This window comes from Conger conger, chromosome 3 (assembly GCF_963514075.1).
Source record: "Conger conger chromosome 3, fConCon1.1, whole genome shotgun sequence".
Lineage (NCBI taxonomy): Eukaryota > Metazoa > Chordata > Actinopteri > Anguilliformes > Congridae > Conger > Conger conger.
The window spans coordinates 72230417-72257545 of record NC_083762.1 but is presented as its reverse complement, the minus strand read 5'-3'; the positions used below and the strand labels follow the sequence as shown (position 1 = coordinate 72257545).

The window sequence follows — 27129 nt, the reverse complement described above, 5'->3', positions numbered from 1 at the left end:
TGCCTGACAAATGTTTTGTACCGCATGACTCATTAACAAAATGAAGACGGTAGGAGTTACAGGTGGCGTTTCAGTGTGAGTTCTGAAACTGGATATGGGATAGAGTAGTAGGAGGGATTTTATCTGAGCAGAGTATTGTGGGAAGTGGTGTCCCACAAGGATCGGTGCTGGGACCACTGCTCTTCCTCATTTGCATGAATGACTGTGACAGGGACATGCATTAGTTAAATTTGCAGATGAGACAAAACTGGAAGGTTCAGCTAACAGTTTGGAATCTGCTAAAGTAATCAAATAAGATTTAAACAGAATCCGGGAGTGGGCAGAAAGTGGGCCGAATTAAATTCAGTATGACGAAATGTAGGAAATAAAAGCATAAGGGAGGATTACTTTAAGGGTGGTACAAAATTGGAATGTACTGAAGTTGAAAAATACTTGGGAGTAATAGTTGATCAAAGCTGTTCAGGTTCTAGTCAATGTGCTGTGGCAGTAATACAGGTCAGCAGGATGCTGGAGTACATAGCCAAGACATACATATTTGGTATAAATCTGAAGTAGTTCTCCCTGCCTTATATCATACCCTTGTCAGGCTGCACTAAGAGTATTACTTGCAGTTCTGGGGGCTGCACGACAAGAGAGATATAGAGGCGCTGGAAAAGGTTCAAAGATTTTTAATTTCTACAAGCTTAGTAAAAGGAGACTTAGAGGAGATTTGATTGAGGCTTTTAAATTAATTAAAGGGATTAAAAATGTGAAGTACAGGACATTCTTCAGGTTGAGCTTGGTTAGCAGAACAAGGGGGCATACAGTTGTGTTCAAAATAATAGCAGTCCAACATGACTTACCAGATCAATCACTGTTTTTGGTAGAAAATATATTACTACATGGCAAATAATTTACCAGCAGGTGTAGTAGAGTCATAGAAAACCAACAGACCCAACATTCATGATACACATGCTCCTGAGTCTGTGTAATTGAATAATTAATTGAAAGAGGCGTGTTCAAAATAATAGTAGTGTGGAGTTCAATTAGTGAGGTCATTCATTCTGTGAAAAAACAGGTGTGAATCAGGTGGCCCTTATTTAAGGATGAAGCCAGCACATGTTTGCATGCATTTCTCTCTGAAAACCTGAGAAAAAAGGGTCGTTCCAGACATTGTTCAAAAGAACAGCGTACTTTGATTAAAACGTTGATTGGAGAGGGAAAAACGTATAAAGAAGTGCAGAAAATAATAGGCTGCTCGGCTAAAATGATCTCCAATGCTTTAAAATGGAAAGCAAAACCAGAGAGACGTGGAAGAAAACGAAAGACTACCATTCGAATGGATCGAAGAATAGCCAGAATGGCAAAGACTCAGCCAATGATCAGCTCCAGGGTGATCAAAGACAGTCTGAAGTTACCGGTGAGTACTGTGACAATTAGAAGACGTCTGTGTGAAGCTAATCTATCAGCAAGAAGCCCCCGCAAAGTCCCACTGTTAAAAAAAGACACGTGCTGAAGAGGATACAATTTGCCAAAGAACACATCAACTGGCCTAAAGAGAAATGGAGAAACATTTTGTGGACTGATGAAAGTAAGATTGTTCTTTTTGGGTCCAAGGGATGCAGGCAGTTTGTCAGACGACCACCAAACACTGAATTCAAGCCACAGTACACTCTGAAGACAGTGAAGCATGGTGGTGCAAGCATCATGATATGGGGATGTTTCTCTTACTATGGTGTCGGGCCTATTTATCGCATACAAGGGATCATGGATCAGTTTGCCTATATCAAAATACTTGAAGAGGTCATGTTGCCTTATGCCGAAGAGGAAATGCCCTTGAAATGGGTGTTTCAACAAGACAATGACCCCAAACACACCAGTAAGCGAGCAGCATCTTGGTTCCAGACCAACAAAATTAAAGTTATGGAGTGGCCAGCCCAATCCCCGGACCTTAATCCGATTGAAAACTTTTTTTTTTAAAGATATTTTTTAGGCCTTTTTCAGCTTTATTGGACAGTATATAGTATAGAGAGACAGGAAGAATGGGAGCGAGAGAGAGGGGGAAGACATGCGACAAATGTCGGACGGTTGGATTCGAATCGCCGACGTCGTGGCTCGCAATGAGCATGCGGTCAGTGCTCTACAGGCTGCGCTACCGAGACACCCAATCCGATTGAAAACTTGTGGGGTGACATCAAAAATGCTGTTTCTGAGGCAAAACCAAGAAATGCAGAGGAATTGTGGAATGTTGTCAAATCATCCTGGGCTGAAATACTTGTTCAAAGGGGCCAGAAGTTGGTCGATTCCATGCAACACAGATGTGAAGCAGTTCTCAGAAACCGTGGTTATACAACTAAATATTAATTTAGTGATTCACAGGAATGCTAAATCCTGAAGATTTTTCAGTTTATACAGTAAATATTTGAGCTTGTAAAGAAAAATGCAGACACTGCACTGCTATTTTTTTGAACAGCCCAATATTCATTTTTCTTCATTTTCTGTAAAGTAATTAAAAAATTGACACATTTTTCTTCATGTTTTGATTTAGGATATAATGTGCAGTGTTCCCAATGCATCGAAATAAAAACTATTATAAGGATTTTGAGCTTTACTCACGTTTTTAAACACACTGCTATTATTTTGAACACAACTGTATATGGGAATTAGCAAAGGAGAAATTTGGCACAGGCATTAGGATGCATCTTTTCGCACAGAGAGTGGTCACTGTGTGGGAAAAGCTTGCCAGGTTATGTAGTAGAGGCAGAAATGCTGGGGGTTTTCACGACCAGGCTAAACTATTTTGCATTTAGGCAAACTAAGGATTAGGTACACTTTAGTGGTCAGGAAAGGCGAGCATTACGGGGCCGGATAGCCTGTCATTATTTACATTTACATTTACATTTAATCCAAAGCGACTTACAAGTGCATAGGTTCTACCACAAGTCAAAGCATCACATCCATAACTAGGAAAATACACATGGAATGCTGTTCTAAACATATAGTCGTCATCATCAAGTGCAATTTTCTTTTCTTTTTTGTGTTTTGAGTCTGTGTCGAAATAGGGGGAGGGATTCTGCTGTCCTGACAGTGGTAGGCCAGTCATTCCACCACTGAGGAACCAGAACGGAAAACAGGCGTGTACGTGCAGCTCGACCGCCAGGTGCTCGTAGAGAGGGAACCGTAAGGCGACCAGAGCTGGCAGATCGGAGTGGTCTAGCTGGGGAGTAGTGGGTGATCAAGGATTGTATGTAAGGTGGGGCAGTCCCCTAACATTATGTTATGTAATGTTATGTTTTGTCATCTAATAAAAGGCCCTCGTCCTTATCTTTGTTGTACAGGTAGCAGTTGAAATTGTACTTCCCTCTAGGGTCTTTCAGCAAACTTATCCCTGGTTATGGGTATGCACTTTGTTGTACGTCGCTCTGGATAAGAGCGTCTGCCAAATGCCAATAATGTAATGTAATGTAATATTTTATTTTTAGTTCTTCCTTTACTGTTTGGCTGATTATTATGAAATCTGGTGTGATCCGTCTACCCATAACCAAAGTTGGTGGCGGCATTTAGCCACTTGTCGGTGCATATTGCAGTTGATATTGCAAATTCTTAAACAATCATAACATATCTGCAATGTCCCTCCTCGCAAAGAATAAATTTGCCTCAAAGAACAATATCAATATCATAAGGCTCAGTCCTGCTTCTGACAACATAAGGGAACAATGCGTAGATTGCCAGTTTCGCTTCCCTACACTTTCACTATCAGAACACATCTGTGCCCCTCTGAGGGCAACGTTCCCCCTCTTTTGCAAGCACATGAACTGTGGGCCTTCCTGTACTTGGAGGCTTTCACACTGACACGCAGGGATTTTGTCGGTTCATATCTGCTGCTGCCATCACAACGGTTGATTTGCTTATGTTCAGCATAAAATGACCTGCCACTCCACAGAAATATTATTTCCACTTTCAGCCTCTCCGCCCTTTTCAGACATTTCAGAGATAAGAGAAGAGAGATAACTTTGTTAAGAGTGCCTTAACAAAAACATCATGGCTATTTTGTTTCCGCAAGCACGTAACAGTAATTATTGCCATGGGAAATAATGACTCTCTGGCACTGTGAGGCTTCTTTATTCATGCACCATCCACCAGGGGATTGGGTAAATACTGCCTTCTGCATATATGCATTTAAAGTGTGCAGAGGAATACTTCTGCATTTACTCACGCAGTTAGTGCAGATGGTTGGACAACAGGAGTCCTGCTTATTGGAAAAACAAGCTAATTTACACCATCATTCAACAAAAGCATATTGTCATCTTATACATCCACAGTACGATTTAGTAGATCATTTTATCTCATTTTGGCATTAATATTGCTTGTGTTTTTTTTCAGCAAAAGAGTGTAAGTTACTCTTCTGGCTCGCTAGCTCAGTTTCCTTGTGGACAACAGTGCATAGACCATAGAGCTGTGATACTCTGCATATGCTTTCACGGCATAGATAAAGGTTATCATAAAGGCCCTGTCTGTTTTTAATGACTTAATTATTATACAGGCCTACCAATATGCCAGATCCCAGCTGTTCCAGTGATGTCAGAAGTTGGTAGTGGAGGCGGTGCCTCAGAGGGGTGACAGTCACTGAGGGGCAGGGGAGAGACGAGGGCACTCTCTGTGGAAGGCAGGGGAGCATGAGGGCACTCTGGAAGGCAGGGGAGAGATGAGGGCACTCTGGTAGGCAGGGGAGAGATGAGGGCACTCTCTGTGGAAGGCAGGGGAGAGGTGAGGACACTGGAAGGCAGGGGAGAGGTGAGGGCACTCTGGAAGGCAGGGGAGAGGTGAGGGCACTCTGGAAGGCAGGGGAGCATGAGGGCACTCTGGAAGGCAGGGGAGAAGTGAGGACACTCTGGAAGGCAGGGGAGCATGAGGGCACTCTGGAAGGCAGGGGAGAGGTGAGGACACTCTGGAAGGCAGGGGAGCATGAGGGCACTCTGGAAGGCAGGGGAGGCGTGAGGGCACTCTGGAAGGCAGGGGAGCGTGAGGGCACTCTGGAATGCAGGGGAGCATGAGGGCACACTCTGTGGAAGGCAGGGACTTGTTTTTGCGGTCCACCCAAGTGGTAGCTGAACTGCTCCGCTGACAGTCAGTTCATCTTTAGTGCAGTGGTTAGCACAGTTGCCTCATCCTCCACAGAGACCCAAGTACGGGAGAGTGGGGTATATTGTCACACGTTATTTAGCTGACTTTTTATCCTAAGTGACTTACAGTTGATTAGACTAAGCAGGAGGCACCCCCCCCCCCCCCCCCCCCCGATCTTATCGTGGCTACAATGGGGATCAAATGACTGACCTTGCAGATGCCAGCCATGTACCTTAACCACTTGACAACTTACAAATTACATATTACACACAGTACCGAGTTATAGACAGTTAAGTAGAGGGTTTGCACTTATGACGACTTACCCTGCTCCCGACTACAAAGTCTGCCAGCCAACACTGAGAGTCTCATGCTGATTTTTGATCTTTCTATTGAAAGGAGAAACCCGCCCAGAGTGTAAGCCCGGTTTGGCCACGCCTGTGCCTGCAGGGTACTACTTCCAGGACAGCTGGACCTCCCTGCTGTGCCGTTCGCAGTCCTTCCACAGCCCACAGCTGCTGTCGGCCTGCCTGAAAGACAAGGAGGTCCACATGATGGGAGACTCCACCCTGCGTCAGTGGTTTGAATACCTGGAAAGCGCTGTGCCCAGTAAGACCCTCATTGGCTAATGTTCTTAACTTTTTTCAATGCGTCACTGTGTCAACATTGCTCTGTGTTTTTTTATTTTATTTTACTTATTCATATGGAAATATGTATTTTATGCCTTTTGACATGATTGGTTGCTGAGTTGAAAATAGGTGGGATGCAAAAACGGATTATTGGTATCTACCTGTTTTCAGTTAGTTTGTCAGAATACTCAATACCACCAGTCCGTTATTTTTTGCCGAGCCCACACATATTCTCATAGCCAATTAGAGATTGTGCATGTGGTTGAAGCTACACTCGAGAAACAAATTAATATGTAACCAGCAACATTGGATCAAAGCACCTGGAAGAATGTCTGCCCACTGACTTCGATGTAAAGACCCACCCTGATTTAGCAACCAAAGAAAACCTAATCAGTCATTTCTTTCAGCGATGCATTTCATTATGTTTAGTAGTTTAGGAAACGAAGATTGTTTTGGTCCGGAAGTTTTGGGAAAATGTCAAATTCTAATACCTGTTTTGCAATGGAAAGCCCTGTTTCCAATATCTTGTCTGTGAGGTCTGTAAGAATGTAATAGACAATTTTGACGAATATATTACTTCAAAGCGATAATCTAACTGCTTCAGTGAACCCTTCACATGTTGGCAATGTAAAAGGTATGGCTAACATATACAAAATCTTTTTTATTATTTTATTAGAGTAATTTAGGAAAATGTTGATTGATAACATCAAATATATGTTTATTATATTTGATGTTTTCACTGTGGACAGTGCAGCTCCACTGTCAGCCCAGGTGCAGCCAGACTGGTTTGAAATGAGGGGAATTGGCTCTGTTGCTCTAGAATGTGTTGAGACATGCACACGAACTGGGGGGAGGATCTGCCCCCTCAGGTGGGGGAGGGGCAGGAGCCCCAGGAAAAATAAAGGTTAGGCACTGGCATAAATTATCAGTAATATCAGTAATAAGAAGTTGTTTCTGTGCCAAAGCTCAATTGATGCTCCTCTCTGAATTCTGATCATGCAGTCATGAGACTAGACCAAGACACTGTCATCCCTCTGATCCTTTGCCCAGCTCATTGAGCACCAGACACTCTTTGCTTGTGCCAAGCTCTACCACTAATGTGCCTCATGTGACTAAGTTTGTAAGAACTGGCCACTGGCAACATCTAGGCCTGCTCAGTACCACTGGTCACATGTGGATCTCTAAATAAGGACAAGCCGTACCCATCATCTCCAGATGCAATGCATGGCTTAGCTATAAGATTGAGTAAAGAGATACTGTATGTTTTGAGTCTACAGGACTGAGTGTGTCTGAAGCCCAAACATGCCTCGTCAGATTATTCCAAAGGATAGGAGCTCTGTAAGAGATGGCTCTACCTCCCTTGTAATTTTAGATATACTTGGATTATTAGCATTTTGAGAATGATGTAATCTTGGAGGAGAGAGAGGAATAATTAAAGCACTAAAATATTCTGGAGCCAAGCCTTTTCAAGTTTTATACATTACCAAGAGGGAAGTACAAGAGGGAAGTACGAGAGGGAAGTACAATTAACTGCTACCTGCACAACAACGATAAGGACCAGGGCCTATTTGATCATCGTTTTCTTTTCTTTTTTAATTGTAGTACCGCACACGCAAATGTATGAACCGTGTATGAACAAACAATGCAAATCCAATCCAAATAAAACATCCTAATGCACAAGTAAATACCACAGGGAAAGGTGTAGCTTGAAGAGGTGCATCATCAGTCTGCGCTTGAAGATGGCAAGAGCTTCTGCTGTTCTGACCTCCACGGGGAGTTCGTTCCACCACCGTGGAGCCAGAACACAGACAGTAGTCGTGAACGGGAGGTGGAAGTTCGGAGAGAGGGAGGCGCCAAGCGGCCTGTGGTGGCCGAACGAGGTCTGGCAGGCGTGTAGGGTCTGATGATCTTTTGGAGGTGAGCTGGGACTGACCCCTTAACTGCTTGGAAGGCTAGCACCAATGTTTTGAATTTGATGCAAGCCACGACAGGCAGCCAGTGGAGGGAAGTAAGCAAGGGGGTGACGTGAGTGTTTGGGAAGGTTGAAGAAAAGACAAGCTGCTGCATTCTGGATAAGTTGGAGGGATCTGATGGCAGATGCTGGGATGCCAGCAAAGAAGGAGTGGTGGGACAAAACCATTGCTTGATCCAGGAGCTGGATTGGGTAAGGGGTGAGAAAGGGGCGGATTCTCCAGACATTGATATGAAAATATATCTCCATGATTGTATGGATTGCACTGCTGACACACAATTGGCTGATTAGATAATCGTGTGAATAAGTAGGTGTAATAAACTAAAAATAATAAAGTGCTTGGTGACTGTATACTGTATAAGAACCTTAGAAAATAAAATTGAGCAATGTGCCTGGTAAGGAGTTTGGAGCACAGCAGAAACATCAAGAAAGAAATATGATCTTCCACACCTTTTAAGTTGTCCCGTGAACACAATTCTGACAAAAGCTTTTGGCATTAACTGGGGGGGGACATCTCTGTTCTGGGTGTGATATTTAAACAAAGCTCTCATCAGTGACAGCATTGGTGAAGGTTGAGTAGCATTCCTGAGGCAACACACCCAGCTAAAAGGTAATCCAATCTTTGTTTGCTTGACCCCTTTCAGTCAGGGTAGTCCACAGCTTGCAAGTCCCTGACAATGGCCCTGACTTGGATTGCACCCTTGGAGGTAGTGAAGTCTGAGAGCCGTGGGAGAGCCTAAACCAGTCATTCTCAACCCTTCTCATATCAAGGACCCCCAATTTAGTCCCCATTATTATTGATTTCTCTCACACATTCTTGAGAATATCTTTAGATATTTTGATATATATGATTTTGTCCAGAATTCCATGACTGTAGGGAAACAGACTGTGTTTACCATGTTGCTAGGACTCGGAACCGTACCGTCTAATAGGGTCCTCTTCACACTTGATCCCGTGTTCTATCTGCACTTTGTTGTACATCGCTCTGGGTAAGAGCGTCTGCTTAATGCTTTGTAATGTAATGTAATGACTCAGCTCAGGTTTGATGACTAGACACTGTTTGTCAATGCAGGACTATTGCTCCCATCGTTGCACTGCCTCAATTGCGCAATGCTTCCAGAACTGGTTTAAGTTGAAATAGTATTGTATAGACCATGGGTTTTCCGCGTACAGTGTTTGGTATCTTTACATGGCTAATGTTGTGGGAAATAGGTTGGTGTCATTGGTGTACACTGATTGCTGAATACAGATATTGAAACACCATTTAGAAATAAACCACAGGTAAGCAGGTTAACCAGATTTGTGAGAGTACGCATACATTACATTACATTAATGGCATTTGGCAGACGCTCTTATCCAGAGCGACGTACAACAAAGTGCATACCCTTAACCAGGGATAAGTGCGCTGAAAGGCCCTAGAGGGAAGTACAATTTCAACTGCTACCTGTACAACAAAGATAAGGACCAGGGCCTATTAGAATTTTTTTTTTTTAAATAAACAAACAAACAAAAACAGCGATACAGAGATAACAGCATAACAGCAGGGCCATTGTTGTTACCTCCGTCTTGTGACTTTTGCTGTGTTTGTTTGTTTCTTTGTTGTTCACTTTGTTGTATGTCGCTCTGGATAAGAGCGTCTGCCAAATTCCAATAATGTAATGTAATGTGACTCTTTATTTTATAATTTCTTGTTTTTCCTGTAAGCCACTGCGCACTTTGCTGTTTAGAATCCAAACAAACATAGACAATATAGATGGGTCATTCTACGAAAACGTGCCATTTTACATTCTGAAAATCAGATTTTCAAAGTATTGTTTTTGTTGTGTTTAAGGACTTATTTGGATTAAGTAGACCCTTACCTGTCAGAAAAATATGTGGTGCCATCTCAGGCTATCTTACTTATTTATTTATTTTCTTAAAATAACATGCACAAGTGTGTTTTGTCAACCCTGTTATACACATCAAATTGTATTTAAAATTATTTGAAGTCATACTTGTAATAAATCTGGTATATTATGAAAGATACCTCATCCCTGTTTACATTAAGAGTGTTTATAAATTAAAATAATGAGGAATATGTTTTTTTTACATGGATGAATACACTCATGTGCAATCTACTCAGTCACTGTATCTTAGTTTTTAGGAAAAAATCATGAAAACAAACCAATGTGTTTATAATCATATCCTAACTACTTAAGGATATAAGTGCATTGTTATATTTTACTTAACATATCAAAAGAGTTTATGTATATTTGACTTTTATTTCTAGTCATTACATAAGAGTATTATAAGAGTAACAGGATTGATGGTAGCATACCTGTTCAGGAGACAAGTTTGTTTTTAGACTGTAGTAAATGGATTTGGCATAGAACATTATGGAAATGAATCAGGACACTGAAGACATGTATGTAAAACAGTTATTTTATTAAAATCATGAAAGAATTAAAACTAAGCTAATTTGCATCAAAATGAAATGATGGTATCTGATGCATCCTCTCAAATACAATCAGTGCCATCTCCCAGGAAGTTCTGATGAAAAACAGCAGAGCAGCCTCCCCATTAACAAACTGAGCTGCAAGTTCAACAATCTGGCCAAGCCTTTGCTTCAATTCCTCAAGTTCAAGTCGGAGCCTTTTTCTCTCCTTCTTTGATCTTAAACACCCCTCATGATGTTGCCTGCAACACAATGAAATACTGATTAAATAATCTACTGATGTGGGGTAAAGTGTAACAAAAGCATGTAAAATACAAATGTATATTAAATCACCTTGTTCACAATAGGTTATTTCATATTGTTACTTATATTATATTATAATTTGAAGCAGTTTCAAAACCTGCACCTCGTCATCACTCGCCTATACACTAGTGCTGTCACGGGATACATAAATGTATCATTGTACGCGATATAGGCCACAGGCACATCCGCGTCTATACAGAGAGATAGCGATCATATAGAGCCACACTATTGGCGGCCATTTGCTGTTCCTTTTGTTGAACTGTTAGCTACCACCTTTGCTCGGATATCAGCTTACATGGCTTGCAATAGCGGTGACAATAGGCTCTTATATAAGAATATAAGCTACAGCCCATTTATTAGGTGCTCTGGTAGTGCTTTAGATTTCGGGACCCTGATGACAATGTTTTCAGCAGGAGGCAACCCAGGCAGGTTTATTTTCTGAGCCATTCTTCATTCAGCAGAATGTGCAAGCATTTGTTGTAATCCCGATATTATTATTATTGGTAATAACTAAGTATAATAATTCATATGTATTTACACCATATTGGCCCTGTAAAACAGGGCTTCCAACTTTGGTTTGCAGGTGGCAGGTTTTAATTTGGTGTGAGATGTGTTCCAGACAGAGCCTGTGTCTCACACCAAAAGCACGAGTTGGCAACCCTGTGTATACCAGAATTTATATACAAATATATAAATGAGCATGTTGAATAAACGACTACAGTATTTTCAAAGAGCGGGTAGCAATTTCTATATTATTAACTAGCAAGGGGATCCACATTCCTAACCAGTACTCAAGTCCATGCATGTTCCTGCCTCGGTAAAATACGACTGTAGGTTTTCACATATACACTCCATTATCATATTGACAGACTCAGTGCTATATGGATAGCTGGAACATTTCTTTGGGCCAAGCAAGACCAGAATTATGTTTTTGTACTATGAAATTCTACTCATTACAGTATAATTCACCCTCAGTAAACAGCTGCACTGCAAAAACCAAATAACTCAATCCTACTGTTTTGCCATGGGTGTTTTTTGTCTGCAGTTCAGTTTTGGTAGTTTAAGGCACAATAACAGGGGCTCTTAAGCAAGACCCTTAACCCCACATTGCTCCCCGGGCACTGTACTGTGGCTGCCCACTGCTCCCATGGATGGGTTAAATGGGACAAATCACCCCTCCCACAGGGTTTCAAATATATCTTTAAAAAGTCTGTCTTAACAAACATTTTAGTTTTATATTTATTTATATTTGAAATCTTATTTCTATTTTTTTTAATTGCCAATGAGCTAAGAGTTTTAATCATTTCAAAATTTGCCAGTGGGGTAAGACAATTGCATTTGTCAAGCAAAAGGTAACTTCAGACAAACTATTATTTTCTACTCAATAGAGAGAAAAAAAGTCTCTTTACAAGATTAAAACTCGTTAAGACAGACTTCTTTTTTTTTTTTTTTTTGCAGTTTTTCCAGTTTTAGAAAAACAGCTGTTTATAAGGGACTGGTGTCCTCCCCAGCAGTGTTGCCTCACTCTCCTCCTTTCTCCCCAGCAGTGATGCCTCACTCTCCTCCTTTCTCCCCAGCAGTGATGCCTCACTCTCCTCCTTTCTCCCCAGCCTTGAAGCGTCTGAACCTGCACACGTCTCCCATGTCCGGGCCCCTGCAAGCCATCGACCCGCAGAGCAACACGGTCCTCCACTGGAGGGCTCACGGACTCCCCATACGCACGCACAAGACCCCCATCGCAGACCTGCACTACATCGGCCGGGAGATCGAGAGCATGGCGGGCGGGGAGCACACGGTCATCGTCTTCACCATCTGGGCGCACTTCACCACGCACCCCCTCGACAACTACATCCGCCGCATCAGCTCCATACGCAGGGCGGTGCTGTCTGTGCTGCAGCGGGCGCCCCGCACCCTGGTGGTGATAAAGTCCGCCAACACTGGCTACAAGGACGTCTACGGCAGCGACTGGTTGTCCTGGCAACTGGACCTCATCCTCCGGGCCATGTTCAGGAACTTGCCCGTGGTCCTAATCGATGTCTGGCAGATGACGTCCTGCCACTATTCTCCTGACAACATCCACCCTCCAAGACCGGTGGTCATGAACGAGGTGGACCTCTTTCTCTCTTTTGTGTGCCCCAAATGAGAGTGAGTGAGAGAGAGTGAGTGAGAGTGAGTGAGAGAGTGAGTGAGTGAGAGTGAGTGAGAGTGAGTGAGTGTGAGTGAGAGAGTGAGTGAGAGTGAGTGAGAGTGAGTGAGTGAGAGTGAGTGAGAGTGAGTGAGAGTGAGTGTGAGTGAGTGAGAGTGAGAGAGTGAGTGAGAGTGAGTGAGAGTGAGTGAGAGTGAGTGAGTGAGAGTGAGTAGAGTGAGTGAGAGTGAGAGTGAGTGAGAGTGAGTGAGAGGTGTGTGAGAGGAGCAGTGTGAGTGTGAGAGTGAGAGAGTGTGTGAGAGTGAGAGTGAGAGATCCATCCACCTGCTGGGTAGAGGAATTAACAGGCTCCCTCCCCCCAGTCCGCGGTTCCAATCTCAGACTCCAATCTTTGTTTTTTGTACCATTCCTTGCAAACTCTAGAGACTAGTGTACATGAAAATCCCAGGAGATCAGCAGTTTCTGAGATACTAAAACCACCCAGTCTGCTATCAATAATCATTCCACGATCAAAGTCACTTAGATCACGTTTTTTCCCCATTCTGATGGTTGATGTGAACATTACCAGAGCTCCTGACCTCTGTCTGCATGATTGTACGCCTTGCACTGCTGCCGCACGATTGGCTGATTAGATAATCTCATGAATAAGTAGGTCAAAAATAAAGTTAAACAATACGTAATTAAGTGATCGGTGAGTCTATTTATGAGTACCATCATTAATTGGACAGTGACACATTTTTTGCTATTTTGGTTTTGTACTCTAGCACTTTGGGCTTGAAAGGATGCAATGACAATGAGGTTTAAAGGTACAATAGGTCATTCAGACCGGTCATTGCAGCAACAAACTCCCTCTAACCCCAACATGGTTTCTCCCTCTGTGGAAATTAGAACCAATTTTCAGCCAATGAGTTTGAATTATTGTACAGCTATACAAAGTTTTTGTACAGAGTCAACTATTCAAATATTTTGAACCTGAATGTAAGTACTATAAACACAGGCAGAGGGTGAGTCAGTGAGGCTTTTTAAATGGTATGAAGGGATTTACAATAGTCTTGTAACAATGTTTTAACACAGAAATCTTACCTATTGTACCGTTAAGTAATGTGGGGGCTTTTTCATGCATATTGGACCAAACCCCCCTCCATTCCTCATGTCTCAGCACGGGGAACATGTTAGGGTGTGATTACATGTCAGGCAATGCACCCACACACTGTGATAACTTGACTTTTAGGTATTTATTAGACTTATTTTTAAGACTTATTGGTCTTCTGCTGCTGTAGCCTATCCACTTAGAGGTTTGACACGTTGTGTGTTCAGAGATGCTCTTCTGCATACCACTGTTGTAATGTGTGGTTGTGTGCCTTACTGTCACCACTCTGTCAGCTTCAGCCAGTCTGGAGCTTTTTGTTTTTGGCACCATTATCTGCAAATTCTAGAAACTCTTGTGTGTAAAAATCACAGGAGATCAGCAGTTTCTGAGATACTCAAACCACTCTGACACCAGTAATCATTCCAAGGTCAAAGTCAATTACAATCCCCATTCTGACATTTGGTCTGAACATGTGATAAGGGTAAAGAACACATATGGAGGGTCTATTTCCTCATACAGAACTTTTCAGAATCATTTGTATCCTTGGGAAACTCCCCTCTTCAGTTCAGACCGCAGGTTTCTCATGAGATTCAAGTCTTTGAGATGAGTTTGAGATGGCCATTGCAGAACATGGTTGTTGTCTTTACTTAACCAATACTGTGTGGATTTTGCTGTATGCTTGGAGTCCTGCTGGACAATCTACCTACGACCAAGACACCAAGCAGAGGTAGCCAGATTTTCCTCTTGAAATAGTTCCCACTGGCAGCAAAACATCAATGACCCACTGACATATTTGACATTAGGTTCATGATGTGCTTTTTCTTGTATCCATTCCATTTTGTCGCCAAACATAGCAGTTTGGTTTTGCCAAAGTTGGGAGTGACTTATCGTGTGATAATGTCACTCCTTTGAATGTCTCTCCAATCGAGTCACAATGCGAGGTTGGAACTGTTATGTAATAAAGGCTGAAGTTTAGGGGCATTTTATATCCTTGTTTCTCTGCAAAAAGCAAGTGCATTTCCTTGTATGGCCATTACTGAGACAAAGGAAAGAGAACCTTCCCTCTCAGGGAAGAAACTGCTGTAAGGTACAATGTTTATATTGGTGTGGGGTCTAAATTCAGGGCAAGATTTTTTTGTGCCTTTTTGTATTTTACAGAATTATCTTACTGCAGTGTGATACTGTGAATCTATCAGGACTTGATGCATCTTTGTGCCGTTTTCCAAAGTTTTGTCACTGAATTACTGTTTAGCGTTTATTTATGTGTACGCATTGGAAGGATGCTTACACAGATAGTCCCTGACAGTTTCCACAATGCAAAATTTAAGTACATCATGGCTATAATCGTGTATTCAGCATTGGGCCAAAGCCACAGCCTTGATGTAGATAAAAGAATACAGTAATAAGGATAATAATGCTCACAGAAAAGGGTATATGGCTTAAGCCTATGGGGATAGATACACAGTCATTCACAATCACAAACGTATAAGCCATCGCCATTTGGAAACTAAGTCAAGGTTTGTTTTCATGACTTTTCTTTTTGTCTTCTTGTAATGTTTTTCATGGATTCATGCATGTACTCCGTGTGTTGTGTAATGTAACTGGTGCTACAACCACTTTTGTAAATCATAAATTATTGAGGGAACTTTAGAACTAATAAAGATTAATTTGTTATGATTTATCTTTAAGAAATTGCAAAGTGGTGTGTTTTTGTGTCATTTGTGCCGCATTTTATGCGTCAAGGTAAGTTTGCCACACCTGAGCTTGATTCAATAGCTGACATAATCTCATACTTGAAAGTATTGTTGGGGAAAGTATTCTGAAAGTGTAGTTTTTTTTTTAACTATCAATTATTTCACACTGAAATTAGTTGAACTACAGCAAAGCGAATTAGTTGAAAGAGAAATGTAGCTTACAAAACTACATTTACTCAAAAAAAGGAAAGGCCATTTTGTGTCAACTCAAATGAAGTGCACCACAGCATCTTTTCAATTTCTTTAATGGACCAGACTGGCAACACGTCACCGCCATAACCACGCCCCTTCTCAGGGGTAAAAATAATATTGCACGAATAGGATATTTTACCTAAATTAGCTATCTCTTTTGACAACAAAATCCGATGTTTTGTTATTATATGTCCGACAAGCTGAAAGTATTTTGAGCATTTCCATACCAAATTGACATTTTTACAATTTGTTTTGAACAAATTTGTTTTTGAACAAAAGCTTGGTTTGACACCTGCGCCAAGTCCGGTGGTACCCTGATGTAACGTTAAATCACTTCAACACATTTTCACCGGATTGATCGATAGACAGACAGCAGTGGATAAATAAATTAGAAGTTGCCACAGTTCTACTGCAGACTTTGGTGGGCTCCTTGCTTCTACTTTTTACATAAAAACTTGCTTCCAGCCTTGATCAAGTTTTTATGTAAAAAGTAGTTAATTGCTTGCAGTAATATGTTACTTTTTTCAATTAAATACAAAAATGTCTTGTATAATATTTAGGAAAATGAATATTTGGAAATCTGAACACACACAAAAATAAACATATATAATAAAGTCTAGGGTGCCTACGACTTCTGCACAGTACTGTATATACACACATATATATACACAGTAGTGTGCAAAAGTTTTAGGCAGGTGTGAAAAATGCTGTAAAGTAAGAACGCTTTCAGAAATAGAAATGTTGCATCTTGTGGTATAGCCTCTATAATGCTGCTCTCTAAGGCTTCTTCGAATGGTTGATTGAGATACCTTCACCACTGCTCTGTGGCAATTTTTTGTGCTGTCACTGACTGATGTTTTGGGGTTTTTCTTCACAGCTTCTTTTCTAAGCTTCAAAATGGCTTGCTTTTCACCCAAAGACAGCTCTCTGGTCTTGGTTTATTTTTTCTAATGCAAATGCAGTCTTCACAGGCAAACCCCAAGGCTAAAATCAAGAACTATTTATTTTTTAACCAATCTAACAGGAAACACCAGTCAGTCACATGTTCTGACAGGTTTTTTAGGAATTCTATATAAAAAAAGGATTGGATTTGAAATTTGGATCTGTGATCATGTGACCTCAAATTCAATTGTCTTCAGTACATAACAATTGTCTTCAGTGTATATTGCTGTTCCAATACTTTTGGAGGGGACTGTAGCTTGGGGAAGCTAGATGCTCTGTTCAAACAGTCAAATGCCTGCTTAAGGGCATACATTGTACGACTGTCTCAGGGCTGTTCCCACTGACACTTTTGAGAGGTCAGATTGACAACCGATTAGATAATTGCAGAGACTATGATAAGGGTAAACACTATGGTATATGGGCTCCCGTCCAGATCAGTATGTGTCTTAAATCGGTAAAAACGTAAGTTTTTTTATACCGTATGTCTACTATATAGAAAAAAGGCTATAATGTATAAACTATTCAATTAAATAACTTGTGGCAGGCTAATTCATTTGGTGTTGGTGTTATTTTCTGATATTTTAAGTGCTGCTGGAAAATATGTTTGCTGTTTTCCAATGTGAACTGCCTTGATCATGTGTTGATATTAGCTAGTCGAGTGCATAAAATATTGAGCGCCATTTAGCTGCCTACTGTGAAAATACCCTTGAAGCACAAAAGTTGGTCGCAGAAAAGAAAGGAAAAAAAGGACCGGGAGGAATAGGTAATAAATTATTTTCATATATTAAATCACATTTTATTGTAAAAAATGCATTCAGTGAATTCATGGTGTTGTGCTTTTCTTCTGATACTATCGTTAGTTGATTTGTTGACTTGTTGATTTGATTCTACGATAATCCACGTTGGTCCATGGTTCTGACTTGATTAATATAAATGTACCGCAAACAATGTAGCCTGTGTCCCAATGTTACTCATGAGCCAAATAAAATCCAAAGTATCAAAGTAAAATATCTGTCTCATGGTGTTGTGTGTGTGTGTGTGTGTGTGCGTGTGCATAGGTTATATATGTTTGCGTGCGCGTGCCTGCATCTTGGTTGGCATTTTTTGTCAGAGGAAAGGCCCATAGAAAAATAACGCACTAAATACCCGCTACTGCGCAGTTCACTCCCGGAAAAGTGACAAAAAGATGTTGGACATCAGACTTTGTGTCCGAAATCTAAGATGGCAAAGTGCCAGGGGCTGTAACAGAACACACAACTCCATGGTGCCACCCGGGCAGTATGCCTTATGGGACTGTACGTCATTTGATTCCCGTGAAAACCAATATTCCCGTGAAAACTGTAATTTGATTCACTTGACCAACAGAACTAGGCAGGAGCAGCCTCAGGAGCCTGCTGCTCTATTCTCTCCTGCGTCTTATGTGCCTACACCTAAAAACACAAAAAAAACGGCTGTAAGGGTCATTTTTTTTAATCGATTCTTTATTGGTTCTTAGTTGATTCCATCTGTGTGTGGGTCTCGATCTCAGGTGACCTTTCACCTTTGAACATACACAAAACAAGCTGATTCTTAATTGATTCTTAATTGACAAAGTGTGTTAACATAAAGACAATCGCATGATTACAAATAACCTTTTAGTGTTAATCCTTATTACTATTAGACCACTTTCTGAATTAAGTGCTTACTAGTGCTTAAGTCTTTCTCTGTCCCTCTCCCAGCAGACAGACAGCCTTTGACCTTAATGTCTCTGCTTCTCAGCTGGCACATTCTGGTCTTACAGCAAGGTCAACAAGGGGTATTCAGAAGAGAAAATACTGATAAATGTTCGTGGCCAGCTTCATGTCTTTTTGTTTTGGTAAAGCCCCCCCTTTACCACTTTTCTGGAAAAGTGTGTAAACTTTCTCACTTTCTGTTATTTCTTTGAAAATAAACACGAAAGTTAAGCTTTGGGATCTATTTCAACAGACGATACTCAGCTGTGAAATGTTAAAAAGGGCATTTTTTCCCCAACACCAGCAGATAAGCCATTTAAGTGCTCTAGGCCAGAATCCATGTCCAGAATCCATGTCCAGAAGCAAATGCCTGCAGACACTGCGGCCCGCAGGATGTTGAGTTGAGAATCGCTGCCCTAGAGCCTCCCTTTGTGAGGTGGTGTTGGTTTTCTTTTATGGGACATGTTGAGTAATCTGGTTACTTTCAGTCTACAGTACATGCAATGTAAAAGGCAAAGGAATGTTATGAAATAGATATAGCTTTGCCTTTTACATGTACATGTATTTACATGTATGTACTGTAGACTAAAACCAACCAGATTACTCAACAGGAGGAGAAGGAGGCCATTACGTCTGGCAGATGTTGAAAATGTTCCTTGTTCTTTGTGTGATTTCTACAGCAGTGTCAAACTCATTTATCATAAAAGACCACAGTTTGGGCAATGCACTACCCCACAGTGAAATTCCTGTCATGTCAGCAGCATCAACACAACGTGATAATTCCCCAATAAGCCCCTCAAGCACGCAAGACCCTCCCTTTGACTTGTCTCGAAGAAACTGGTTTTTGGGGCGTCGGTTGTACATTTCCACCTCATCTGTAATTGTTAGTGGGCGGTGGAACAGTGAACAGGGAACATTATAGGGATTATCATCACTACTTAGCGTTGCACCTTAGCGTTGACATCATCAGCAACCGGAACAAGTCAGAACAAATGATCGGTCTTTTTTGCAGGATGTGGGCAGGGCATGACTGCCCTGTTCATCATTATGCTTCTTCTTCTTCTTTGTGTGATTATCTGAGAATGCAGGCCTGATGAGTTTTCTCACCAGAGCTGTCTGTCTGTTTGTCTTCTTTTAGCTGAATGAACTGCATTAAAAAGCAGCTCAAAGTGCTTTTCAGACGTAACTAAATCTGATATGATATAGTAAATACAGTATAGAATGACAAAATAAAATATATGCATAGGTAAAATAAACAAATAAACCCAAATAGAAATAAAATCAAATAGAAAGTTGAAGAAAGAAAACTTGTGTAAGCACATTTCAGTGACATTACAATGAAACAGGAACCACCTGGAGGCCACAACACAGCAGCAGCAACAACATATAATAATATATAATTTACAATACATAATATAATACCGTAAATCCTCAAATTGTGTCTGGGATCTTTTATTTACTTAGGCTGCACAGAGCACAGGCCTTTATTTGGGGCAGGCTTGTATTCGAGGCAGGCCTTTATTTATTATTAGGCTTCTGTTGTAGAATTTTATTCTTAGAAATAAAGTAAAAGGCTACACTTAAAGTGGGCCAACACTGTTCAACACTTCCTGTAACCGTTCAGAAATCAATTAGTGTGGGCTAATCAGGAAACACCGTTTTGTAAGTCATGGTGTCAGTCTTAACAGACTTAGTTCATTGCAAATATTCTCAAACACAATAAATCACATGCAAGTCCAGAATCCATAAAATAACTTGCAGAACTTATAACAGATCGCAGAACTTGCCAGACACGCCTTCATGAACAATAACAAATTAGCGTAGATAACAGCAAGTTAAGGATCTTTTTTTCCTAAAGTGCGTTTTATTGTGAGACATGCGTTTCGTTTGGAGCGGCATACCGGTAGGCTATCAAAAGATTTTCGCTTTGGTTTGGGATTTAATTTACTTTTGGACTGTTTGATTCTATTGCTAAATGTTGGGACTGATGGGCACTGAAATCTGGGGGGTATTTGATGGTTCACTGTTAAGTTTTATGTAGTTGAAAGAGTGTCGAGATGTCCACCCGTCTGTTTATTGCGAGCCAAGGAAGCCGCTTTCATTCATTCATTGAATGTGCGCTGTGCTGTAAATACATAGAAACCTTATTGCGTAGCCAAGTAGCCTAAATTGAGTTCATTTTTAATTTTGCCTGATTTACTTTTTATTAAATTCGTAGGCTGGAATGCCTTGTGGCAACAATTGTGTTTAAAAAACAGCCTTTGGCAAGTTACTTAGAAGCGGGCGGCAAGCGACTGGTAGCTTGAGAGCAACGTGTTGGAGACCCATGGTGTAGGACAACGACTTTTCATTGGCAACAGTATTAAACCGCCCTGTGGGCTCACCACCTGCAGGGGTCGGCATCGGAGTCGGGTGCTTTGCCCAACGGGCAGTAGGCAAAGGCGGGGATCCGGGCGTGCTGATCCTCGGCGTCGCAGACTGGTTCTGGGGACGTGGAACGTCACCTCTCTGGTGGGGAAGGAACCGGAGCTAGTGCGGGAGGCGGAGCGGTACCAACTAGATATAGTTGGGCTCACCTCCACGCACAGTACTGGTTCCGGAACCAAACTCCTGGAGAGGGGCTGGACTCTGTTCTTTTCTGGAGTTGCTCAAGGTGAGAGGCGCCGGGCGGGTGTGGGGATACTCACAAGCCACCGGCTGAGCGCCACTGTGTTGGAGTTCCACCCGGGGAACGAGAGGGTCGCCTCTCTGCGACTACGTGTCGCTGGGGGGAAGGCTCTGACTGTCATTTGTGCGTATGCACCAAATGGCAGTTCAGAGTATCCGGCCTTCTTGGAGTCACTGGGTGGCATCCTGGAAAGGGTGCCACCCGGAGACTCCATAGTTCTGCTGGGCGACTTCAACGCTCACGTGGGCAATGACGGAGAAACCTGGAGGGGGGTGATTGGGAGGAACGGCCTACCTGATCTGAACCCAAGCGGTGTTTTGCTATTGGACTTCTGTGCTGGTCATGGATTGTCGATAACAAACACCATGTTCGAGCATAGGGTAGCTCATAAGTGTACTTGGTACCAGAGCACCTTAGGCCAAAGATCGATGATCGACTTTGTGGTCGTATCATCAGACCTGCGGCCGTATGTCTTGGACACTCGGGTGAAGAGAGGAGCAGAGCTGTCAACTGATCACCACCTGGTGGTGAGTTGGATCAAGTGGCCGGGGAGGCTGCCTGACAGACCCGGTAAACCCAAACGTGTAGTGAGGGTGAACTGGGAACGTCTGGCGGAGGCCCCTGTTCGTGAGGTCTTCAACTCCCACCTCCGGAAGAACTTCTCATGCATCCCGGGGGAAGCTGGGGACATGGAGTCCGAGTGGGCCATGTTCAAAGCCTCCATTGCAGAGGCGGCAAGCAGGAGCTGTGGCCAGAAGGTCATCGGTGCCTGTCGGGGCGGCAACCCAAGAACCCGCTGGTGGACACCAGCGGTGAGGGAGGCCGTCAAGCTGAAGAAGGAGGCCTTTCGGGCTTGGCTGGCCCGGGGGTCCCCTGAAGCAGCAGACAGGTACCAGGTGGCCAGAAGGGCTGCAGCTTTGGCAGTCGCTGAAGCAAAAACCTGGGTATGGGAGGAGTTTGGGAAGCTATGGAGAAGGACTTTCGGTTGGCCTCAAGGAAGTTCTGGCAAACCATCCGACGACTCAGAAAGGGAAAGGAGGGCTTGTCTCAGGCTGTTTTCAGCAGGGGAGGAGAACTGCTGACCCGGACTGGGGATATTGTCGGGCGGTGGAAAGAGCACTTCGAGGAGCTCCTGAACCTGAACAACACGTCCTCTGTGGAAGAGGCAGAGCCTGAAGACTTGGGGGAATCTGCACCTATATCCCTGGCGGAAGTTGCTGAGGTAGTCAAAAAGCTCCTCAGTGGCAAGTCGCCGGGTGTAGATGAGATGCTGAAGGCTCTGGACATTGTTGGGCTGTCTTGGCTGACACGCCTCTTCAGTGTCGCGTGGAGGTCGGGGACAGTACCTGTAGAGTGGCAGACCGGGGTGGTGGTCCCCATTTTCAAGAAGGGGGACCGGAGTGTGTGCTCCAATTACCGGGGTATCACACTCCTCAGCCTCCCTGGGAAAGCTTACTCTAGGGTACTGGAAAGGAGGCTCCGACCGACGGTCGAACCTCGGATTCAGGAGGAGCAATGTGGCTTCCGTCCTGGCCGTGGAACGGTGGACCAGCTCTTTACCTTGGCAGGGTTGCTGGCGGGGTCATGGGAGTTTGCCCATCCAGTCCACATGTGTTTTGTGGACTTGGAGAAGGCTTTCGACCGTGTCCCCCGGGGAACCCTGTGGGGTGTACTGCGGGAGTATAGGGTACCGGGGCCGTTGTTACGAGCCATCAGGTCCCTGTATAACCAAAGTGAGAGCTGTGTCCGCATTCTCGGCACAAAGTCAAGCACGTTTCCGGTGGGTGTTGGACTCCGCCAAGGTTGCCCCTTGTCACCGGTCCTGTTTGTGGTATTCATGGACAGGATCTCAAGGCGCAGCCGAGGTGAGGAGAGTGTCCGGTTTGGTGACCTCAGAATCGCATCTCTGCTTTTTGCGGATGATGTGGTTCTGCTGGCTTCATCGGACCGTGACCTTCAGCACGCACTGGAGCGGTTTGCAGCCGAGTGTGAAGCGGCCGGGATGAGAGTCAGCACCTCCAAGTCCGAGGCCATGGTTCTCTGCCGGAAAACGGTGGATTGCTCCCTCCGGGTTGGGAACGAGTCTTTGCCCCAAGTGAAGGAGTTCAAGTATCTCGGGGTCTTGTTCACGAGTGAGGGTAGAAGGGAGCGTGAGATCGACAGGCGGATCGGTGCAGCGTCAGCAGTAATGCGGGCGTTGCACCGGACCGTTGTGGTGAAGAAGGAGCTGAGCCGGAAGGCGAAGCTCTCGATTTACTGGTCGATCTACGTCCCAACCCTCACCTATGGTCACGAGCTTCGGGTAGTGACCGAAAGAACGAGATCGCGTATACAAGCGGCCGAAATGAGCTTCCTCCGTAGGGTGGCCTCAGCGTTAGAGATAGGGTGAGGAGCTCGGACATCTGGAGGGAGCTCAGAGTAGAGCCGCTGCTCCTTCGCGTCGAAAGGAGCCAATTGAGGTGGTTCGGGCATCTGATCAGGCCTCCCTTTGGAGGTTTTCCGGGCTCGTCCAACTGGGCAGAGACCCCGAGGGAGACCCAGAGCCCGCTGGAGAGATTATATATCTCTCCTGGCCAGGGAACGCCTCGGGATCCCCCAGGAGGAGCTAGAATGCGTTGCTGGGGAGAGGGACGCCTGGAATACCCGGCTTTGCCTACTGCCCCCGCGACCCGACTCCGGATAAGCGGGTAATGATGGATGGATGGATGGACAGTATTAAACCAACCAACAATATAAAATATTAAGAAGAGCTCTTTTATTTAATTGAGTTAAATCGAAACAATGTCTTCTAGTGCTCATGTACTGATAGCCCTACTTGTAGGCAATATTACCCCGGCTTGTATTTGGGGCCAGCCTTTATTTGTCCGAATCGGCCACGCCCCCGGCTATTATCCGAGGCCCGGCTTCAAATAGAATCGCGGACCCACTCAACTAATACAACTTCTGACGACGATCCGATTGGGACGTGCAGGCAATAACTACAAAAAATACAAACATATCCAACAGTACCCTCTACTGGTTCACATTATAACGGTCGCACTAACAACGACGCTCAGAAAACATTCGCGTCACTGGCTAATTCAATCGTGGCAGGGCGACCAATCGCCTACACTAGCCTCCTTGTCTCCGACCAAAAAAACATACAAAAACGAAGACGAAGTAGCACTGCTGGCTTAATAAGAATATGCTAATTTCGTTGTACCCGAGAATTCCTTTCAAATCGGGATACTATAACCATATAAAACTCTGGACGTTGATGACAATCAACATTTCCCCCATTGTCAGTCATTTTCAATTGTAGTCTATAAATTGACATAAATGTCAGCTCAACAACAGTGATGCTAATGAATTAGCAGTCTGCTAATGAATAGAGCAATATAATGCATAAACTGGACTCCTTACTCCACACAAGGCGAAGGCTACTGGTGTGACGAATGCTGGCAGTGAGTTCAGAAATGCCACATTTGCAATACCACAGTGCAATACCACATGCCGATGAAAACTATAAATAACCCAGCCCAACACTTTCTCACACTTCCCTGACAAAGCAGTCGCTAGTTGTGTTTGCACCCCGTCGTCGAACACAACAGAAGCCATGGCTAATTAACGCGAGCAGGGTGCGAGAATATTGTAACGTCTTAGTTTAGCATCTCAGAGCCCGTCCCAGCACCCTTTTGCTTATCCGATACAGATTACCGTCTAGTATGGCTAGCTGGTATCCGCACACCTGTCACAAGTCGTCGTGCGCATAACACAGCCGATTGATATTAGGCAACTAGCCTAGAATTAGCCCTAAATTTATTAGCCGTTGAACTCTTCGTGTAGGTTTTGCATATGTCATGTGGTCCTTACATTTTTTCTTTACGTCATGTTTGTCACTGTATGTATAGGTAGCGTGGCCGAGCGGTCTAAGGCGCTGGATTAAGGCTCCAGTCTCTTCGGAGGCGTGGGTTCGAATCCCACCGCTGCCAACATTGTTTTTCAGTTTGTCGGTGTAGTGGTTCGTGTTGAAGAAGTCGTCAATCTGACCTGTTATATCAAAGTGTTGCACCTGACAGCTGAACAGTTCAAGATAATATCGCTTTATTATGGGGGAGTAATTTATAGAATCTATCACACACAGACAAGATGAATGGATAAGTCTATAACTCGATTATCGCAGGCTATTCCCATCTGACATTGATATGGGCCTATGACGTATCGTTGACTTTAACCTATGTGAAGTATATTATCAGGCGGCCATATGCTAGGCCATATATATAGCTAAACTAGTTGGGCACTGATGTGAGTCAGTTCATTTTCATCAGTTTATTCTGATAAGTTAGGCCTGCCTAGGTCGACATGAATTTTTAAACAAAAGGTTACCTAACAGCATGGCAAATTCGTGTCCGATCACTGAAAATATATAGGCCATATCTTTCATAGGCCTTTAAGTAGTCTAATGTAGCACACGTAGGCTACACCCCAATTTATAGCCTGATAACAACCCCGCTTCGACTAGATATCGGCGCCAAGCGCAGATCCGGGATCAGCTACTCTTCAGTCAACCCTCTCTCTGTCATGTGTACTGACGCTGATCCAAGGTCAGTGCTTGGGGACAGGTGTCAACCCCTCCCGTTACCACGCCAATCATGCATTTTCCCGGATGACGAAAGACGTCAACAACCCTTATCCTGGGCATTTATTTTTCATGTTTGTAACTGTGCATGGACTTGAAAAAGAGATGCCTTTCAGCAAGAGTGCGATGTTAACTTAATATTTGCGCCTGTACTTTCTGCAAACGAAGAAAGCACGCTTTAACTAACCACTCCCTCCTCGGCTAGCTCTAGCTATTTGGTATCAACAAAAGGAGATTCGGCGATTTGTTAACGGTTACTATAACGAACTCCAGCCATTTAGACACAACTGTTGAAGTCGGATTTATAACAGCACAATGTAAGTATTTTGTGCGTCTTTATAGCCTATTATCGAGTCTGCATGTCTTCATTTACTGACACATTTTATTGTAATGTGTCATCTGTACAAACGTATAAGAATATAGAAAGACCATACACACCTTCAGACCATAATACAGTGTGCAATATTTTCTCTTCACGAACGGGAAAATAACCTGCTAACGAACTCAATATAGTTAAATATAGGCGAAATGACGATGATGATCTCCATTTCTCTTCAGCGAGACGACTAGTGCCTCAAGTTTGGCGAGTGGTAGAGCAACAGATGGAACCATCGCCATAAATTTAACTTGCGTTAATGTGGGGCATATAGTTGTCAAATTCGGTGTTAAAGGGAAATTATGAAAGGAGTATAAAAACAAATGAGACCTTTAGCCTATCTTCAAATTGTCTGATCCATAAAGCGTTACAAGACAATAGCTAGCCTATTAATTGCAGCAAACAGTAACTGTTAGCTAGCTAGCGTGACTGAACCAGAAAACCTTATTTACGTTATATGCATTGAAATATATTGGTTAATCTCCTATGTCTTTATATTACGGAAAATGGTATTCAGTCGACCACTGAAAAGTCTGTAAGCCCATTGCCAACCATCGTAGGCAGATAGCTGTTTTTTCCATTGGCTACTTCAAACGGTATAATTGAAATTGCTTTCAGTCAGCTGTAGGCTATAATATTATGAAACCGTATAATGGAAATGTAGCAAGACTCTTTACAACGGGTAAACGCTTAGTAGTAGGATATAGGCCGATCAAATTGACATAGGCTACCAGTTGAGTTGTGTTTTTATATTAGGATATTACAATGTTCTAGTTTACAGGTGCTGGGCAACCCTGGCCCGTGATCCTTCTGGTTTTCATTCAATGCACGCGCAATCACACGCGCTTCGTCAATCATGTAGAGCCTGAGAAGAAACTGAAAGGTTAAACAACTGAACAACTCCAGCACATGGTCAGTTGTGTTAATTATAGGTATAGCAAAAACCGGGAACATCTCTGGCCTCACAGGACCAAGCTTGCCTACCCCTGGCACGAGTAATTTTGTGCGGCTGGATATTGTAGCCTCTAATTCATTTGAAATCGACTGTCTTTATAGTTGCTGTATCTGAGCACACAGCACAACTATTAGCCGTGATTATTAACAAGAGAACTGTGAGACATTTTGTGAAATCCAACCAATAATTTAAAATTATTATTTTAAATTAGTCTTTAGACCGTAATCCTTACAGTGGA

At 43.1% G+C, this 27129-nt stretch overlaps 2 protein-coding genes and 1 non-coding gene across 5 annotated transcripts in view; all 3 read left to right on the top strand.

Moving 5' to 3' along the window:
* LOC133123091 (NXPE family member 3-like) overlaps nucleotides 1-15320 on the top strand; it is a 40921-nt gene extending 25601 nt beyond the window's left edge. For both annotated transcript variants that reach the window (XM_061233361.1, XM_061233362.1), the window contains exons 6-7: nucleotides 5500-5709; nucleotides 12049-15320. In XM_061233361.1, the coding sequence (XP_061089345.1) occupies nucleotides 5500-5709; nucleotides 12049-12581 (743 nt within the window). In that variant the 3' untranslated portion in view covers nucleotides 12582-15320. The remainder of the gene's footprint in view (nucleotides 1-5499; nucleotides 5710-12048) is intronic.
* Nucleotides 15321-24831: 9511 nt separating this feature from the next.
* trnal-aag (transfer RNA leucine (anticodon AAG)) lies at nucleotides 24832-24913 on the top strand. The gene has a single exon. It is a non-coding gene; the product is annotated as a tRNA-Leu (tRNA).
* Nucleotides 24914-25494: 581 nt separating this feature from the next.
* The window catches only part of LOC133125287 (vesicle-associated membrane protein 2-like), an 8986-nt gene continuing 7351 nt past the window's right edge, over nucleotides 25495-27129 (top strand). Inside the window, exon 1 of one of the 2 annotated variants that reach the window (XM_061237086.1) lies at nucleotides 25495-25877. In XM_061237086.1, the coding sequence (XP_061093070.1) occupies nucleotides 25876-25877 (2 nt within the window). In that variant the 5' untranslated portion in view covers nucleotides 25495-25875. The remainder of the gene's footprint in view (nucleotides 25878-27129) is intronic. The other variant, XM_061237087.1, reaches the window with a different exon arrangement.